The sequence below is a fragment of the Culex pipiens genome, chromosome 2 (genome assembly GCF_016801865.2).
Source record: "Culex pipiens pallens isolate TS chromosome 2, TS_CPP_V2, whole genome shotgun sequence".
In the NCBI taxonomy this organism is placed as follows: Eukaryota; Metazoa; Arthropoda; class Insecta; order Diptera; family Culicidae; genus Culex; species Culex pipiens.
The window spans coordinates 96,795,364-96,814,681 of NC_068938.1; the positions used below are offsets into that span (position 1 = coordinate 96,795,364).

Here is a 19,318-nt window from a genome sequence, read left to right on the forward strand (position 1 = left end):
TGGTCAAAAATTTAGACAATAATTTTAGTTTATGTTATCTTAAATTTTTACCAAATTTTCCAATTTTTATTTATTTATAGAGTATGATATTTCAACAATAACAATCTAAACTGGAAACAATAAACAAACAAAGTAAAGCTAAGGCACCGTGCACTTTAAATAATAGTCTGTAACATATTTACAGCGATTCAATTTGTAGATTTAACAAAAAATCAGAAAAAAAACTTTTGAGTTAAAAATAAATTCTACAGCATAATTAAAAGATCGTATTGAAATTGCTTATTTATACGATGTGTTTTTTCTTCTCTAGTAGAAATGATAAAAACAAACAAAAAAAACTTGATTTGATTGGTCCAATGGAGTTCCTTTTCTGTTTACCCTGCACGCACTCCAAAAGGGCTAGAGTGATGCAGGGCATTTGCACTGGAAAAAATGTCTCGCTAGAATTGTCACGTTTGACGCAACAAACTTTTTACAAGGAAAATTTGCAGTAATTAAGTAGATTATAAGTAGAGAGAAAAAACGGGGCGACTATTATGTCAATCAGCTCACCTGACATGATTCGTTAAATGTTCTTTTCGTGCGAATTTTTTCTCGCAATATGTGCAATGATAGGGAGTCTCTCCGGTATGCCATCTGTGGGTGTGATTTTTTTTAACACGATTTGTTTCGTTCGAGGGTTGGAGTGACCGTTTCCAAACATCGAGAAAGAGAGAGAGAGAGGGAGAGAAAAAGAGAGAGAGATACGACATGTGTTAATCGAGATTCGCTTGTGTAGGGATGTCACGGGAGTTGGGTTTTTTTCATGGAGATTTTTTTTTCAGTGTGTGTATCTTTGGGTCTCGTTTCTGTTCCACACGGTATTTCTGCGGTACCGCCTCGTGAGGTGTGCTAGGAGAAATATGTTGTTTGTTAGATGGGAAATTTGGAAAACCCCCCTTGCCGTGAGAAAACCCGGAAAATCTTAACCAAAACGATTGGAGCCGAAAGCGAGGGTGGACCACCGAAGGGGATGAATTTTGCCAACGATTTTTTTCAGTGTTTTACGCCAAATGGGGGTGGTCACGGAGGTGGAGTTTGTCGAATTTTGTGGTTAGAAATTTTCGCAGACCTTTCCCGCCGCAGGGAGAAGCGACTTTTTAGCGCCAATTTTTGCCGAAAAGGTTGAGAATGAACGAACGAAGACTTCGAAGAAGCAGGCTTCTTCTCTGTGTGTGTTTTTTTTTCGTCGAGGAGGAGTAGTAGACGGGGTGGGGAGCATGGTCTTTCGCTCTCTGCTCACCTTATGTGATACGTTAAACGCTCTTTTCTGGTAAATTTCTTCTCACAATACGTGCACCGGTACGGAGTCTCGCCAGTGTGTATTCTAAAAGAGTATTCGGGATCAAAGAAAGAACAGAGTAAGAGGTGGACACAACCGTGCACCTCGGATTAGTGGCGGGGTTCGTCTTGGTTTTGTTTTTAAAGGTGGGGAAAAGACTTGTTGCAATTTTTACGAGGAAAACCTAAACCCAGCTTTGAGAGCCAACAGCCAGCAGATTGGGGAGGAAAAGACAAAGATATAACCAACAAAGACGAAAGATTTTTAAGGCCAAATGGTATAAACAGAAATTTTTGTACAATTTGGAAAAAAATAACGGAAAAAACGAAACGATTTCAGTGTAAATCCAGTGACTTTTTCCCCCCATCCCTTATTGGCGATTGTAACACACGCACACATTTGCAAAACGGCAGATTTTGCTTTTCTTTTGTTCTGCCCATTGTTCTGTGGTGCGCGTTTTTCGTCCACACCAATACAACCCTAAAGAAATAAATTATAACTGAAAAAAATACGCTTGTCGTTTCTTCGAGGAGCCAGGTTACAATTTTCCCAATACCAATTGAGACACGGATGGTGTGTGAGTACGAGTGTGCCATTGTGCGAGGTCGACTATTGTTCTCACTCACACACTCATACTCCCCCACGTTCGGGACGCTCACCTGACATGGTTCGTTAAATGCTCTTTGCGCGTGAATTTCTTTTCGCAATAGGTACACTGAAAGGGGGTCTCTCCAGTATGTAATCTGTCGGAAAGAAATTTGGCAGAGAAAAAAGGCAGAGGTTGGTTCCGAGTAGGAATTTTGGTGTTTTTTGTTTGTTTCAGAAACGCGCCTCTCTCTCTTGTGGTGTTGTGTTTTTGATTAGATTCGTTTTTAGTTCCAGTGTATCGAGTAACATTCGGAAGGATCTGACCCTTTACAAATGTTTTCTTCTTTTCAAACAGAAAGGACAGCATCGTAGGAACGGGCAAAATTTCGTTGTCGTCGCAAGTTTTTTTTTCTTTTTCTTTCTCAGATTTGTTTGGTAAAATGGGAAAATTCTAACCCAAGCTTCAAGTGGAGCGGTGTAGTTCGTCTGATAACATCTTTGATTTGTTTTGTTTTCTTTCGCTTTCGGATCGAGATGTCAACGCACAGCATTCGCACTACAGTAAGAAGTAAAAATCACTCCGACACACACACAAACACACTCACAGACGCACGCTAATTAATACCACAATCGCACACTCTAAGATCAAATCAAAACAAACGAGAGCAAACGAGACTATCGAGAAACAAAATAAAAGGGAAAACAAATATTCTGGAAAATTATCATCTTCGCGATTGGAGAGAGTCAGAAGAGCACACTACTGTTTGTTCGCTAGTAGTAGTAGTAGTAAATACGAATAGTAAACACCACTCTGACACACCCAAAGCCAGGTTACAATTTTCCCAAATGCCAACCAAATAATTAAAACAACAAAAAAAAATAGTAGTGAAAAAGCTAACTACGAATAGAGGCACCGATCGAGTTACTAAAAATCCTACAAGTTTCACGAGAAAAAAAATATGTTCAAAGTAATCGGTGTGTGGTAAATTAAGGAAAAACTTAAACGTGTGTGTGGCAAACTACTGGAATCAAAAATCGCTCAAATCTGATTGCTGATTTGTGTTCAAATCAACTGTGATGGGTTAGATTTAGAGAGTAAAAAAAAGGGTAAATAATAATATTTAAAAAATAATCAAGTCGACTCAACGACGCTCACCTGACGTGATTCGTTAAATGCTCTTTGCGGGTAAACTTCTTCTGACAGTACGAGCACTGGAAGGGCGTCTCGCCGGTGTGTAACCTGTTTGTTGGGAAATGAAAAGAAAGAAAAGGCGGGAAGGTTGGGATATGAGGACAAGTTAGGTAAGTAATGCTACTTTTGATTGGGTTTTTAGCTTATTCTGAAATTTTTAATGAATTAAATTGTTCAAAATTAAGCGTTTCCTTAGCTCTCTTTCTAGAACTTTAATTTCCATATAATTATATCTTTTTTGCGAATTCTTGTCTTTAGTTTTCAAACGAAATATTATCACAACACCATAACAACACAAAACACCTACACCTAAGTTACATGATATATCATGTACGTATAAATTTAAATCCCCTAATGAAATTTTAACGTCAAATCACATCATGGAACAATTAAATTTACATGAGATTGGAATGGGACCATCCATAAACCACGTAGACACTTCTTTTGAAATCTCCAGAAAAAATAGCCTCCTGATTTTTCGAACCTATTTTGACACGGGCCTTTTTTTTTGTTGAGCCTTATGACCACTGCGACCAATTAGAGGAATATTGTGGTGTGACTCTTTTTTTTTTTGTAGCAAATCAGGTTAACCCAACACCATGGAACGATGAGAGGCAGCTCCTGTTTACTGCATGTTGTCCCAGTTAGGGTCGACTTGTTTTATAAAGTCTATCACCCTACTAGGACGGAAATGGTTGATATTGGAGGGATGTAAGATCCCTTTCCCAAAAAATAATATTCTAGTTTGAATCAGGGCACCACACGGGACTTCCCTTAGCAATTGAAATCTACTTTAAAATAAAATATTATCATAAAACGTTGTAACCTTTAAAAAAATAGTTTCATGTTCAAAAGTATTAAATAAGTACCGTAAGTAAGTAAACAACACTAGTTTTAAAAAATTTCAGGCAAAATTCCGACTTTTTAACAATTTTACCTAAAATTTATATGTATTTATATGGAATTTTACATCAAATCACTTAAAAATAACTTTAAATTTAAATAAAACAAGAAATTATGTTTTAAAATGTTTTGTTTTTGGTAGTTTGGTACAAGTAAAGTTCCTACAATTAAAAACTAAAACTTTTCTAAATCTAAGATTTGAATGATCTTCAGGATGCCCAGAGGAAATAACCCAATGGTCCACAAGTTGAAAAATTGTTTTTGGGTTATAAGCATTTTTGTCAATTTTTAGAAAATTTGGTCACGATTAGGCTGGTAGAAATATTTTTAAAAGTTTTTGTCACCCCCCCCCCCCCCACCCTTCAAATTGGCCCGAAAAATCAGGGGGCAAAAAAAATATTTTTACAATAAACTTCAAAATTTCAATGAAAATTCAAGTGCAACCATCTGAAATCAAATTAAAATACATTCTTCTGCGTTTAAAATCATTTTTGGGTTTATTAAAAAATCTTAAAATTTTTTGAAAATTTTCGATGCAAAATCTTTTTTTTTTCGATTCAATTTTTGTTTTTGTCAGATCTTAGATTTTTTGAAAACTAATGATTGCAAAACAACTGAACTAGTGTAAAATGCATTTTAAAACACTTTTTTCATTTAAAAGTGAAGACTATGGCTTGTTATTTAAATTTTTATATTTTTTTATTTTTTTGCCCCCCCCCCCCCCTTGACCACGGCCAGGGCTTAGGGACAACAACTTTTTTAAATATTTGCATCGGCCTTAACCCATTGATATAAAAGCTGAAGTTGATGAAAAAAATTATTAAAAAATGTTTATTTTTTTTTCCGTTGATAACTTTACACAATCCAGTTTTGCTGCTTTGTTTTGTTCGACAAAGTTGTAGAGTATCAAATTTCCGAAGAGAATCTCACTTTAGACAATATCAGAATGGTTAAAGCACCAAAAATCATAGAAAAAAATGTTTTTTATACATTTTTTCGAATTTTTCCACACAATCTTTTCTCTCTAGTATTAATGGTTAAATGTTGACCAATTTATTGCTCATATTTCCAAAGCCTAACAAAACATATAATTTTTTTGGCTTATTTTAAAAATTGCAAAACAAAGTTTTTGTAACTTTGTTTCGAAAGAGGGGGAGGGCAAAGAATTTAAAATAACTGATATTCCACCCCATATTTTATGCAAAATTTTAACATATTTGTAATGCCCTTAGCAAAAATTTGCTTTAAATTTACTTTTTTGCTTTTTGTAACTGTGTTCAAATGCTCAATACGCAAAAAGATTTTTAACTGCTTCATACAGTTTTTTCGAGAAACTTAAATAGCCTTACCATTCTCAAATAAACTAAAAGTGTAAAGTTAAGGGCATTTTGTATAGCTTTTTTTGCCTTCCTCACCTTACTGAGGAAAGGCTATAAAATCACTCGAAAAATAAACTTCTTAATTTGACCTCGTAGAACCACCTTCACGTATACCTATCGACTCAGAATCATGTTCTGAGCAAATGTCTGTGTGTAGGTGGGTGGACAAAAAAATTGTCACTCGATTATCTCCGGACTGGATGAACGGATTTTGACCGTATTGGTCTCATTCGATCCGTCTTAGGGTCCCATAGGTCTCTATTTAAAATCAGCAAGTTTAGTTAAGTACTTCAAAAGTTATGCTAAAAAAACGATTTTGGCGTATGTCCGGAAGATTGTAAAAAGGGTGGTTTTTACAAGAAACCCTATCATGTTATACATTTTCAGAAAGGTATTAAAAAAACCTTTCCAATGAGCCCAAAACATTGAAGATCTGACAACCCTATCAAAAGTTATTAGCACTTAAGTGTTATTTATACACTTTTTGGAGGCCGGATCTCAGATATTTCAGTAAAAAATCTGTCCGGCTCCATCATGCGACCCATCGTTAGTTAGATAATCGAAAGACCTTTCAAATGAGCCATGAGCCAGAAAATTGAAGGTATGCGAACCCTATCAAAAGAAATCAGTAATAAAATTGATTTGTTAAACATGTTAAGGGAATGTTGCTATTTTTACTGAATGTATTGACTTTATGAATGTGAGGAAGGCACCAACCACCTAAAGGTGGATTAAGTATCGTTTTTTTTGTAAAATACTAAAATTGTCACAAAATAGCGCATTTTTACGAAAATACTCAAATTTTCATAATATGAGCAACTCTCTACGAAATCGGCCGATTTCGACAATTTATATTTTTTGTATTTATTTATTTGACTTAAACTTTGTGGGGGCCTTCCCTATGACCAAATAAGCTATTTTGCGTCATTGGTTCACCCATACAAGTCTCCATACAATTTTGGCTGCTGTCCATACAAAAATGGTATGTAAATATTCAAACAGCTGTAACTTTTGAGTGAATTTTCTGATCAATTTGGTGTCTTCAGCAAAGTTGTAGGTATTGTTGAGGACTTTTGAGAAAAAAAATAGGTACACGGAAAAAAAATTTGTAGATTTTTTAATCAACTTTTTTTTCACTAAAACTTTTTTAATCAAGACTAACATTTCAAAAGGGCTAAACATTGAATATTACGCCCATTTAAAATGCTAGTCTTGATTTAAAAAAAATTAAAATATTTTTTTCGAATAGATCGGAAAATTTTACGAATATTTCATGTATTAACCCTCTACAACCTAACCCCGCCTTGAGACGGGCTTCGATCTAAAAAATCGCCAAAAATCAATTTTCCAACCGATTTTTGGTCTTTAAAAAGCATTGGAAAGAAGAACTCTTCAAATTTTAGAAAATTTCAGGGTTGGAAGTTAAACTTGTTTTATGTGACTTTGCCAATGTTTTTAAAAATGCCATTTTTTTAGGGGTCAACTTTGGCAGTGTTTTTTACTAACATTTCCTATATTTTCAATAAAAAGAAGTATGCAGTAATTTTTGTAGTGTCCCAGACTATGCCTCTACGCATTTTTTGCAATTTAAATGATGATGGTGCGATTCTATAGCAGAAAATGGGAAAAACATGCAAAAAATTTAAAAAGTGACTGTAAAACATGAAAAAATTAGATAGGCGAAATGTAATTATAGAGTAGCCCAAATACTACCAAATACAAACATAAACTAAATTATATAAATGCAAATTAAAATACTATAAATGAAACAAGAAAAACATAAAACAAGAAAAGTAAAGTTTTTCGTAGAACAAAAGTTGCTCAAAATGACCTCCTGAACAAAGGAAAAAAAATATTTTCGAAATAAAAATTTGGGCAGTAGAGGGTTAACATTGAAAATCGGACCATTATTTGCTGAGATATGGTCATTAGAAAATGGAGGGTTGTTTTGGTGAGATTAAGAAAACTTCAATTTTCGTGTTTCTTTTTCTTAAAGCGGCTCTATCTCAGTAACCCGAGGTCCAATCTTCAATGTCTCTTAGACAATTTGAAAGCAAATTTTCTGAACTTTTCAAAAAAAATATTTTTAGAAACGGTCACTCATGGTCACTTTTTTTTTTAAATTGAAAAACTGCAAATATTTCGCTAAAATCAAACTATCGTTGGCTATGTCTTGAAAACGGAGCCCTTTATCAAAAAATCTGTAAAGTACTTTTCGATTGCAAATTCAATTTTGCATTGAAAAATAATGTCAAACTTGTTTTTGCATGAAAATTCAGATTTTTTGACCATGTTTCTTTATGGCTCAAAAGTTGTGGATTTTTGTCCCCTAAATTATATCAAAAAATCTCGAAAATCAAAAAATATGTATTTTGGGAAATTGAGTTTTAGTGAAAAAAAGTTGATTAAAAAATCTACAATTTTTTTCAGTGTACCTATTTTTTTCTCAAAAGTTCTCAACAATACGTACAACTTTGCCGAAGACACCAAATTGATCAGAAAATTCACTCAAAAGTTACAGCTGTTTGAATATTTACATAGTTTATTTGGTCATAGGGAAGGCCCCCACAAAGTTTGAGCCAAATCAAAAAATACAAATAAAATCCGTTTCCGGTTTTGGTAGAGAATTGCTCATATGCCATAAGGTTAAAAGGCATATTGTGAAAATTTGAGTACAAATATATATTTTACAAACAAAAAACTCAAATAAAGTGGAAATGCATACAAAATTTCGTTTCATTGATAACCATATACAAATAAACCAAATTAGAGTACTTTCGTAAAAATTGTGTATTTTACAAAAAATATTGAATAAAGTAAAAATAGATACAAAATTTCGCTTCGATTGAAAATCATAACATTTTGAGCACTTTTGAAAAAATACGTTTTTTTTGTGAAAATTCGGGTATTTTACAGAAAAAAAACTAATAAAGCAAAAATGCATACAAAATTTCGCTTCGTACGTAAATTATATAAATTAAAATAATCTTGGTGAAAGTTTTGAAAATTAGAATGATCTGTTTAAATTAAGTCAACTTTAGAAATTAATTAAAAATGAGTTATCGTCCGTTATTGTCAATAAGATTATCGCCGATAGTATCATCGAAATAACGATAACGATGGAACTGATCAAACAAATTTCCGTGAGGTAGAGAAAATCGCAGAACTATCAGCGCTCTCTTTCTCTCTCTCTTTTTAAAAATAGCAAAAGTGAGAGCGAGTTAGGGTGGAAAGTGTGATCTATTTTGTTCAAAGATTTTTTTTCTCGAAAAAGATTATCATTTTATATCCCTTATATCATACGCGAAATAATAGCTTGAACAATCATTTGAACGGTTTTCGTAAGGAATTTCGATCCCACTTACACTTTCACTGCTAAATCGTGAGAAGCTGAGAAGTATCGTTAACTCTTTGGTGATATTTTGAGAGCTCGAGAGAGATTTTCTTCTTTTTGTTTCAACACATCCCCCTTTCGTTGGGATCTCTGTTGATGGTCTAGATTATTCAAATTTATGTTTTATTTTTAAAATCACAATTCAAATTCTGATTTTACATTAGGCTTCTTCTGAGGCAATTATTTAAAACAACTTGGCTAAAAAAAATCAGCAAAAAACGAGAAATTCGGAACAAACCCCCTCTCCCCCCAACACCCAAGCTAAAGGACCGTGCGCAGGAGCCGTCCTCTTCCCTGTGCTCACCTTATGTGGTACGTCAAGCGTTCCTTTCTGGTGAACTTCTTCTCGCAATACGTGCACTGATAGGGAGTCTCTCCAGTGTGTATTCTATAGAAGAGGTTCGGGAAAGAGAAACGGAGAGAAAGGACACAGATTTGAGAGGGAGAGAGAGATAAAACACCTTTGATTAGTGCGTGGTTTAGTTTTTGCTTTTATGAATGATATCTTGGGAGGGGCGGTGGTGGTGGGGGGCGTGTTGGGCTTCTTAGCTATAAATTATAAAATTTTGAAAAATCTAAACTCAATCGAAACGACTTGGGTTAGAGTGTTGTCAAAGGAAAGCGTTTGTGTGTATGGGGTTTTGAATTGTTAATGCTGTTTGCTTGATGGCCAATGGATGGAGATTCGTTTTCAGAGAGCTAAGGATCATCACTTTTAAATTTGAACAGCATCTTTTCATTTCCTTTTTCAAAATATGGCATCCAAAATGTGTTTACCCTAGAGAGGACTACTAACTAGTACGTACTAAATGATAAACAAACAGAAACAAAAGCGCTCACCTCGTGTGGTTTGTCAAGTGTTCTTTTCGCGTGAACTTCTTCTCGCAGTACGTACACTGGAACGGGGTCTCTCCGGTGTGTAACCTGCGGAATCAACCCCGGGCAGCGGGAGCAACATGAAAGAAAGAAAACGGCAACGACACAGTGCAGTTAGTAAACAGATGACAGATGACGATTCACGGATCTACGGATTTTGAAAGTCAAAATCCAAGATAACTTGCTTGATAACTTGAGAAAGTTGATCTCACCTGACATGGTTGGTGAGGTGTTCTTTTCGGGTGAACTTCTTCCCGCAGTAGGTGCACTGGTAGGGAGTTTCACCGGTGTGCAATCTGTTCCGGAGGAAGAGAAAGAGAAAAGAAGGTATCAGCGCTGGGTGATCGGTGATCGAAGTTAGCCCTGGAGAGAGGGACATTCGTGTTGGTAGTATATCTGACAGTTTGAATGGTAATTTTTCAGATTTTTTGAATTGTCTGCTTTTAACAGTTGCGTTTCCGAGGAAAGTTAGGTAAACTTTGGTCGCCATGCAGAATCAAGACCCGGTTCCCTCAACGTCTGGGCAAGCGGAAGGTGCAACCCAAGTCACGCCCTTTGACGAGTTGAGCCGCAACCCGTTCGTGAACTTTGCACGACCGTATCACCGGAAAGGCCTGCGCGCCAGCGAAGCGATCAAGCGGGCCGCCAATGATTGGAACCGGTTAACACCCGAGGACAAGGAACCATACCAACGGGAAGCGGCCGCAGCACTGTACCGAGGCAGAACCCGCAACCGAACGTTCAACCGTATCCTGAAGCTACTGGACGATGCGGAGAACTCTTCGGACGCAACCCGGACCTCAACCACGTTAGCCCGTGTCGGCAGAATGACCAAACGCTGGGCACTTCGGTCGTACCGGTCGGCCATTTCCCACGCCACGTTCCCGCAACTACCGCCAACCCGCCGGCGAAGAGCTGCACCCCAGTCCGAATCCCAAATGTACACGTAAAAATTTGGCAAACCCGTTATCACTTTCTCTCGAGTTTAGAAGTCTTTCACCAAGAAAAAACAAAATCCTACTACTTGCCCGAATAAAAACCAAACCAAAGCGAAAACACAACTAAAAAGCAGACAAAACAAAAACAATCATAGATTGTAGAAGACAGTACGCGCTCCTTCTGTGTTCTGTGTATGTGTGTGTGTGGTTCTTTTATTCGATAGTTTTTTTTTTACGAGGAGAAAACGGGACAAGGACAAGGATGACGGGACGACGAGGGGGTCCACAGTCCTACTCACCTGACGTGGTTCGTGAGGTGTTCCTTGCGGGTGAACGTTTTGCCACAGTACGGGCAGCGGTACGGCGACTCGCCGGTGTGCTGGCGCACGTGGTTCGTCAGGTGCTCCTTCCGGGTGAAGCTCTTGGCGCAGTAGCTGCACTTGAACGGGGACTCACCCTGCGGATGCTGCTGGCTGCCGCTGCTGCTGCTACTGCTGCCCCGGATGTGGTTCACTGAAAGCAGAGTAAGGGGGTGGTAACGCGCGAGGTCGGGGGCGGAACCGGAGTTTTTTTAAAAAAAAGGGGGGGGGGGCGGGTTCCTGGTGACGCAACCCGTTGTCGTCGAAGCTGGTCCAGGCTGGTATTTGATTTTTGGTGGCGATTGGGCTTGAACTTGTCATCAAGATTTTGATTTGCCACTAATACTGGATTGACAGTTTTTGACAGTTTAAGTAGTTGAGAGCATCCAAAATTCTAGTTTAAAATCGCTAACAGATAACCAAGAACGATCGCAACCAAAGACAGACAACCGCGGAGGACAGCGACACGACAACCCCCCCGCCGAACAAGGACGCGACACTCACGTTTACCGTTACTGTGGCCACCGCTGGTGGACGCAGTGTTGGTAGCGGATGATGGCACTAGGCTAGCGGACGGACCCGTTAGCATGTCGGAAGGTAGCTTTCCGAAGACTTCATGGTACGAGAGAAATTGACTGAGATCCTCGATGTTGACTTTCAACATTTCGACGTTGTTGGGCGGCTTGCTCGGGTCGTGATGCTCGGGCATGTTGATCTTGACGATCGACCCGTCCGGGCCGCGCACGTCCATCAGGTGGGTCGGTATCGACGGCACCTTGAACTCCGGCTTGACGATCGAGATCGGCTGGGGAGGATGGGCGGACTGCGGTGGGCCCCCTTGGGTGGCCGTTGGTGGCGCATGGTGACCGCTGGTGGCGTGGGCCGGGTGCACCTGCATGTTGCCTAAATACTGTGCCTTTGTGTGGTCCGACGAGACCGTCCCGTTCAGCTGCAGGTGGGCCCCGGGCGGTGCCGGTGCATGGCCCGTGCTTCCTCTGCCACTGTGTGCGTTCGCCGCAGCTGGTCCGGAAAGATTCGTAAGATGTGGCGATCCTGAATTTGGGGAAGGTTAAAAATCGAACGTTTAGACAGATATTCCCTATCGGAAGCAAGAGGAACCACTGAGATCTACGTGGGATACTAGCGCGCACCTATGGCCGATGTGGGTACAGTTGGCGCCGAGCTCGCACCGGGCGCTGTCGGCCCCGGAACGCCACTGGGATTGTGGTAGATTCCCGGCGCAGCCGGTCCTATTGCATGGTTCGCGGGATGCCGACTCCCTCCGCCCTTGGACGACGTCGTCGACGACGCTGGCTGATGGGACGGAGGTGGCTGCTGGTGCGGCTGCTGCTGCTGCGGGTGTTGCTGCTGATCCGACTGCTGGTGGTGCGGATGCTCAACTTTAGGTATTGGATATACGTTTGAATTTTGGATCAAATTGGTCAGCACCCAAAACTTATTCATCTATAAGAAGGGAGAACACGGTGGATTAGAGTGGACACGGTGGTCCGCGCACGACCGATCTCTTTCTGCAGATCTACTGATGGACTGAGACTCTACGGAGTAGTGTTATCGTAAATGTTAAGCTAGTACAGACGCGCTAGTTCGGGTTCGAGATTGATTTGGGGTTAGCATTCGTACTATGGATGAGCTCCCAGGCTGTTGTTATTACTTCTGATGATTCGATGCACGCAGCATTGGACGGGACACTGTGCCGGTAGTCGCTGAACCAGAACTTGCTGTCTAATACCCGGTATTTTGCTTCCTACAAAGTTTGTAACGAAACGATACACATACAACAAACCATCAGAAATAATGTCACACGCTCGTGGGGTTTGTTAGTCATTGAGTTGGTAAAGGGCACAAAACAGCTGGTGTGAGGCTTTCTTTTGGATATTCCACGCAAATACCGAATGGTTCAACAGCAGCTGCAAATTCAAGATAAACATAGAGGCGCGTGCAACTTAAAAATGATAATAATTTGAACTAATAAACCAAGCCAATACAAGAAAAAAAAGTACAAGTGAAAGAGGTTAAAGATTAGCCTAATATGTGCGCTAGTATGTACTCGAACGTGAAAGTCGCATCAGCTGCTTCTGCACAACTAAACAAGATAGTAAAACAACGGCTTACCTTTAGAAATAATCAACAAAAAAGGGGTTTGTTTGATCGAAATCGAGTAAAAGAACACAGTGTGTGTAAACAGAAGGAGCTATTATTCTATCTTCCAATTATGACTGACATCTGAAAATGTTTCAAAAAAAAGAAGAGAGAGAGAAAGTGATAAACGCTGCGTTAGTGTGGCCGGGAACGAAAGGAAGAGAAAAAAAAGATGATGGTGTCGAGAAACGAGAACAAGTAGAAGGTTTAACGACAACAACCACGAGTATCAGAAGCAAAAATAACTCCTAGATAACAACAAAAAACTGAGGAAGATCCAGGGAAAGCGGGGTGTGTCGCACAGACATCCCAGACTGCCCGTAACATAATAACAACAACAAGAACGAAAAAAAAACCGGGACCAAAGAGGAATTGGAAGCAAAATAATCCGCTTTCCCCCGGGGTACACCAACTCTTGCCTGGCCTCGACACTTGAATGTTTTTTTTTTCCTCCCTACTTTTATTTTCGGGGAATGCTGCTCTCCGCGCACCGGGAATAGACGACATGTACCCAAGATAGGAGGAAAAGCGTATTCTTCTAGCTGCTGGCAGAGCACCGCCACCGCTTTTCGACTGGCCGTATTGAACCAGCTTCGCAAGAGGTGTTTAACCTCTCCTTGCCCTCACGCGAACGCGTCCAGACCAGACTACTCGCATACACGCACACACCGATCTACCCCATATACATACACCCCCTCCCGATCCCATCCCGCGTCCGATTCTACAAACACGTTACAGATGTTGCGTCGCCTAGTGTACGTGTGTGTGTGTTTGTGTGTGCCGTTCTATCCCTCGAACCAGCATGCCCACCATGTCTGCGTGTGTTGGTACCCCGCCGCGGTCCGTAAACTGAAAAAGCGCGAACCAGCATGTTCAAACAGTACAAAATGTTGATCCCCCGCGCGCGTTCGGTTAAGTTTTCATTTCTCGTTCACGACGGGGGAACGACGACGCACAACAGCAAAAGGCGCGCGCTGTGAGTACGTCTGATGCTCTCACTCTCCCGCGTCCCGAGCACTACTACACACGCGAACATGTTGTCTGTGTCGCGGCGCGGGTTGCACCACGAAAACCACGGAAGAGAAGGACAAAGAAGCCAAAGGGTGCGGCAGCGGCGGCTCAACCGAACCCAGAAATGTAGAATAGCCGACCCCCCCACTGTGTGCTCAACCGATCCGGTCTTCTTCGTCGTCTGTGTCCCGCCAAAGTCATGTCTTGAAGTTTGATTTTGTAGTTTACGGAGGTGCTCCCTCGCTGCCTTCAGTCGACAACCGTCCTCTGGTCAAGCTAGAGGGGGGAGGGGTGTTGAGGTATGGGGAGCGCCTCAAGACCGAGGGAGGGGTGCCTCACCGAAGAAACCGCATTTAGCCGGCACCGAAACGAGACGGAGCGAAAACAAGTGAGCCAAAGCGAGAGAAGGGGAACGCGAGAAAGACAGCGAAGCTGCGGGACGGGTTTGTGTAGCACGCTGTGTGTAGATTAACCGTACGGTGGTAGGGGTTCGGAACGTTGCAGGCGACCGAGTAGCGTGGCAAGTTGTTGTGCACATTTAATTTTGAAACTAGAATGCAAACTCTCTTCTAATACGGACTTCAAAATCTAGGGCTGCGGGCTATCTTCATGAAATAATATTAACCACAATATGACGATGATGAACAAAAGTCGCGTCACTTGCATATGTGTATCAGTCGATTGATGATAAATATGTACTATCGTCATAAATGTAGAACATGCAGGAGTGTCTATTAATTGATAAGCAATAATCAAGTCATTAAGATCAGTAGTATCATTCGCTGGTATATATTCTGCTTGTGTTTTTTGCACTCTGTGTTTTAACGTCACACCACTATTGTATAGATAGATTGTGCTTGTGGTGTTTGTAGCTACAGTGTGGTGTACATTTTTTGCTAAACAATAATCACGTCATCTAGATCAGTAGTGTCCGTCGCTGGTACATATTCTGCTTGTGTTTCTGCACTCTGCATTTGTAGCATCACATCACTATGCTGTAAATTTATTGATATACAATAGTAATGTCACCTGCTTCAGTAGTATCAGTCAAAGGTACATATATTGATAAATATGTGCTAACAATATGTATGAAGAATATGTTGCTTGAGATTATCCTCCCGGATTCTGTAGCTTCAATCTGGTGTACATTTTTTGATAAACAATAATCACGTCATCTGGATCAGTAGTATCAGTCGCTAGTTCACATTCTGCTTGTGTTTTTGCACTCCGCGTTTGCAACATCGCATCACTTTGCTGTACATTTATTGATAAACAATAGTCACGACACCTGCTTCAGTAGTATCAGTCGATGGTACATATATTGATAAACAATAATCACGTCATCTAGATCAGTAGTATCAGTCGATGTTACGAATGCTCAGCGATGGAATAATCATCATCAAAAGAAAATCATTGGACGTTCATCAAGAGAAAAAATCCGAAGGGAGCATGGCTCTCCTCTCTCGCGCACGAAAGATCGGTAAAAGGAATCTAAAAAAATCATCATCTTGATTATTCGGCGGAACATCTTATTCACTACTACACTTGCAAGTGTAACGTCACACGTCGAAAAACGACCTGTCACATTTTGTAGATGGGCAATGTGTGTAAACAAAGTGAAATAAATACTTTTAAGTGGTGCTGATAAGGAAATTCACAAAAAATCATCAGCAGATTGATTTTCTTGAAGAATTTCGGGAGCGATTTTCTTTTGCGTGATTTGCCTCCTCTCTCTTTCGCGGGTGAAGAAAGTTCGCTTGCGAAATTGATTTTTTTGCGATTATTCCATCCCTGCGAATGCTGCTTACTCCGTTTTTGTAGCATCACCTCATTATGGTGTCCATTTATTGATAAACAATAGTCACGTCACCTGCATCTGTATAGCATCAGTTGAGTGGAAAATGCAAACAGCCAAATTTCCCGCTCATTATGTTCGTGCGCCCTTCCTGGAAAAGCCGCAAAACATTGTCCAACCGCAACCCGTCTGCCGTTGTCCAGCGTCCAATCGATAAGGTGTACCATATGTTTCCGTAAGTCCTCTCGCAGTCTGTGTCTGAACACCTTCCTCGCTCTTTCTCGCTCTCGAGCCGGCTGGAAGTGGAGCCCACGCAATCGACCCAGAGACGCTCCGACCTACGGTAATCGCTACACACGCACACAGAGATTCAGCTTCGCTGTCTCTCTCTCTCTCTCGTTCGTCCGTGTCTGTCTGTCTTGCTTGCTCTCCCTCCCCGAAAGTCATAGCCCGCGTCTACTCTACTGCCGTCTATCCAGACTCTGGTCAGGAACTGCTGCTCTGCCGCCGTCGCTTCTGCCTCTGCTATTGCTGCTGCTAGCCGAAGCAGCAAGCACCACACAGCACAGACAACTTCTCGGTCAGAGAAGATACCGTGTGGAACGAGAAACGAGAATGTTTTAAAATGAAATGAGACACACAAGAGAGAGGTATACACACATATGTACGGTTTTTGGTGGGAATACACAATATTTGAAAAAGGAATGAAACGTGTATGTGTGTATGTGTATGTGTAGATTGAATTGAAAGGAAGGGAATGAAAAAGTCAAGAACGCCGTGAAACGCTTACATCAAAAGCTCTCCTCCTCCTCCGGCGGCGCTGCTGCTGGCGGCGGTATTGACGATGTTCTGGATGAACGACGATGTCGCTGCGGCGGCCGCGGCTGCTGCTGCTGTCGCTGACGTCGCGCCCCAACCAGTTTTGATTCGCTGTTGCTGCTGTTGGTGCTGCTGCTGCACTTGTAGTAGTGTGGCCGCCGCCGCCTGCTGCTGCTGTTGTTGCGCCTGCTGTAGCGGAGGTTGCAGGTATTGGTAGTGGTGGTGCTGGCGGTGCTCCCGATCCAAATGTGGAAGAACTTGCTGCTGCTGCTGCTGTCGGAGAAGAGGATTACCGGAATCCATTTGCCGGAACGGAGCCCCAATCCAGAGGACCAGCCTCGACTACCAATCCACCGCGCACCCGCACACACACGCACTCACGTACGCACAAACACACACACGCACACCGCACACTGACTGGTGCTGGTGCCTCAACTTTTGCTTCTTCGTCTTCTTCTCCTTCTTTTGCTTTGCCGCAACTCCACTCTTTGTTCGTTCGTGAACGCACACTCTTCTTCCTTTCCTCTAGAAGCCGGATTGAACTTCTTCCTCTTCCTCTTCTTCTTCGTTTTGCCTTTTTCGCTTCACTTGTCTGCTCTGCGCTTCACTTTCTATCAATAGACCATATTTCCAATCAGATCACAGACGATCACAGCTTGCAGGGGGGTTCCACTTTTCTACTTGTTTTCGCTTTTTGCCACAGCTGCTCCGCCGACACTGCAGAATATTCTTATTTTTATTTATAGACGCCTTTAATGTCCGCCATTGTTGTAATAATTAACCAAAAAAAGATCCAACCGAGCGCGCTCGGTAAAAAAGTCGAGCTGAGCGCAGCAACACACGACCAGCGACGACGAGAAGATGGTGGCGGAGTGAAAAATGCTATGCCTCTCCTCTCGGCCGCGGCTCGATTCGGCTCCGGCCAGCAGCGCAGCGGCGGCTGCTCTCTCTCTCCTCTCTCCCCGAAACAGAAAACCCGTCGTCGTGTGCGGCGGACGGGAGCCGCGCTCTTTCTCTCTTCTCTCGTTTTCGTGTCTCATACCTCTCACCCTCAAATGCCATACGCACACACACACACACACATGCCCACACCCACAAACGTGATCACGCAATCTGCCCCTCGCTGAGAAGGGAGCCGCCGTCGCAGCAAACAGCAGCTCCTCTAGCGGGGCCTCGCGGGATTACTTTCCCTGTTTCCCCCCGCGACGCAAAGACGGCGGACGACTTAGTGCAAGTATTTAATTATCATTTTCACTGTGCGAGTGTATCGGATTACCATTCATAGGGAGCAGCACCGATTGAAATTGAATCCAACCATCCAATGCCAGTAATGTTTCTCTCTGGCGGACGTGTGGGTAGATTGGCTTTTCGGCGTGATCGACGCGCAGGTCGTCGCCGATTGTGGGCATCGATAAACAATGCATTCAATAGAGGAGAAAAGCAACTCGCGGCAAAATTTTGAGGCTAGGAATTTTGACAGGTATGATTTTCGTAAAGTATTCGCCTCCTTTTCTTTCCCACAGAAAACCGGGGAACAAGGTAGCTGTCAAACTAGGCCAAAATGTTAAAGTCACTCACAAAATGAACTTTGAGTGATTTGAGTTCATTTCTGACGTCACGATTTTTTCCTCTATTGAGAAAACACCCACCAGATTTAGGAAAAGTTAATTATTTTGTTGATCACTTCTGATGACTTACTAGAAGTACACATTTCTAATAAGAAACATAACATTGTTAAATTTCATTGGTGTCATGTTAAAGTAGGGTTGCCAGATCATCAACAGTTATGACTCATTGAACAAGATTTTCAAAATGATATCTTAGTTTCGATACCTTACTTCAGAGTTGCAAGGTTCTCAAAAATTAATTGGGCTGTAATCCAAGTGTCAAAAATTAGTAGCAAAGCTGAATGATCGAGGGGTCATGGCCTATCTACTAAGTTTTTTTCAGGTTTCATAAATTTCGTAGCTTTATGGGCGTTTTTCTCGGCTTGCTGTTTTTACATATGGGACGGACTCGTAGTTAAGCTTAAATTGCTGATTAATTGTGCATAACGATAAAGCTTATTTTTCTGAGCATAAAGATGTCATTTAAAAAAACAAGAACGCAGGCTTGCAAATAACATGGAAGATTTAAAACGCTAATATCTTCCTTCAGACAAATTAAAGGATAAATTTAATTCAAATTTATTGAGTGTTTTTGCCAGTGTTCCCAAATGAACCGGTTAGGCTACACCCAAAGGAGAAATATATCTCAAAATCTGCTGCAGAAAATGTCACATTTTATAACATTTTTTGCAGCAAGCCCGTAGATCATTTTTGCCCGCGTGTAAACATTTCAGCGATCTGCAGTTCTCACCAACACATATAATTAGGTTTTACACCGTGACGTCATTTGACAGCTCGTGTGCACTGTTTACATGGTCTTCGTCGATTGTCGACGAATTTCCCCGAACAAAATCGACGACCACATCGAACTGTGCTAAGTCCATGTAAACAGTGCACTCCTTTCTAACCTCCAAATCGAGTCGGCGTAAAACCTAATGCTGGGCCGTCCCCGAGCAACACTCCAAAGAGAAGCATA

The 19,318-nt window shown here is 41.3% G+C and overlaps 2 protein-coding genes across 52 annotated transcripts in view; one reads left to right on the plus strand and one right to left on the minus strand.

Moving 5' to 3' along the window:
* LOC120416594 (zinc finger protein 420) overlaps positions 1-19,318 on the minus strand; it is a 57,747-nt gene that overhangs the window by 35,510 nt on the left and 2,919 nt on the right. For 33 of the 50 annotated variants that reach the window (XM_039578347.2, XM_039578350.2, XM_039578343.2 and 30 more), the window contains exons 1-12: positions 16,707-16,848; positions 13,084-13,194; positions 12,102-12,414; positions 11,455-12,003; positions 10,891-11,104; positions 9,866-9,949; positions 9,618-9,701; positions 9,082-9,165; positions 3,066-3,149; positions 1,981-2,064; positions 1,283-1,366; positions 553-636 (exon numbers count right to left, since the gene is read on the minus strand). In XM_039578347.2, the coding sequence (XP_039434281.1) occupies positions 553-636; positions 1,283-1,366; positions 1,981-2,064; positions 3,066-3,149; positions 9,082-9,165; positions 9,618-9,701; positions 9,866-9,949; positions 10,891-11,104; positions 11,455-12,003; positions 12,102-12,414 (1,664 nt within the window). In that variant the 5' untranslated portion in view covers positions 13,084-13,194; positions 16,707-16,848. Of the gene's footprint in view, positions 1-552; positions 637-1,282; positions 1,367-1,980; positions 2,065-3,065; positions 3,150-9,081; positions 9,166-9,617; positions 9,702-9,865; positions 9,950-10,890; positions 11,105-11,454; positions 12,004-12,101; positions 12,415-12,547; positions 12,567-12,591; positions 12,716-13,083; positions 13,195-16,706; positions 17,465-19,318 lie in introns of those variants that run through there. The other 17 variants (XM_039578333.2, XM_039578332.2, XM_052708680.1 and 14 more) reach the window with 17 other exon arrangements.
* LOC120416598 (uncharacterized) lies at positions 9,900-10,732 on the plus strand. 2 transcript variants are annotated; one of them, XM_039578386.2, is made up of 2 exons: positions 9,900-10,040; positions 10,104-10,732. In XM_039578386.2, exon 2 carries the CDS (start codon positions 10,142-10,144, stop codon positions 10,601-10,603), a length of 462 nt encoding a protein of 153 aa, XP_039434320.1. In that variant the 5' UTR covers positions 9,900-10,040; positions 10,104-10,141; the 3' UTR covers positions 10,604-10,732. The 2 variants fall into 2 exon arrangements, with proteins under 2 accessions (XP_039434320.1, XP_039434319.1); XM_039578385.2 differs by having other exon boundaries at positions 9,922-10,064; positions 10,122-10,732.

Coding starts and splice junctions, on each gene's coding strand:
- LOC120416598 (XM_039578386.2), top strand. CDS start 10,142: ATGCAGAATCAAGACCCGGTTCCCTCAACGTCTGGGCAAGCGGAAGGT.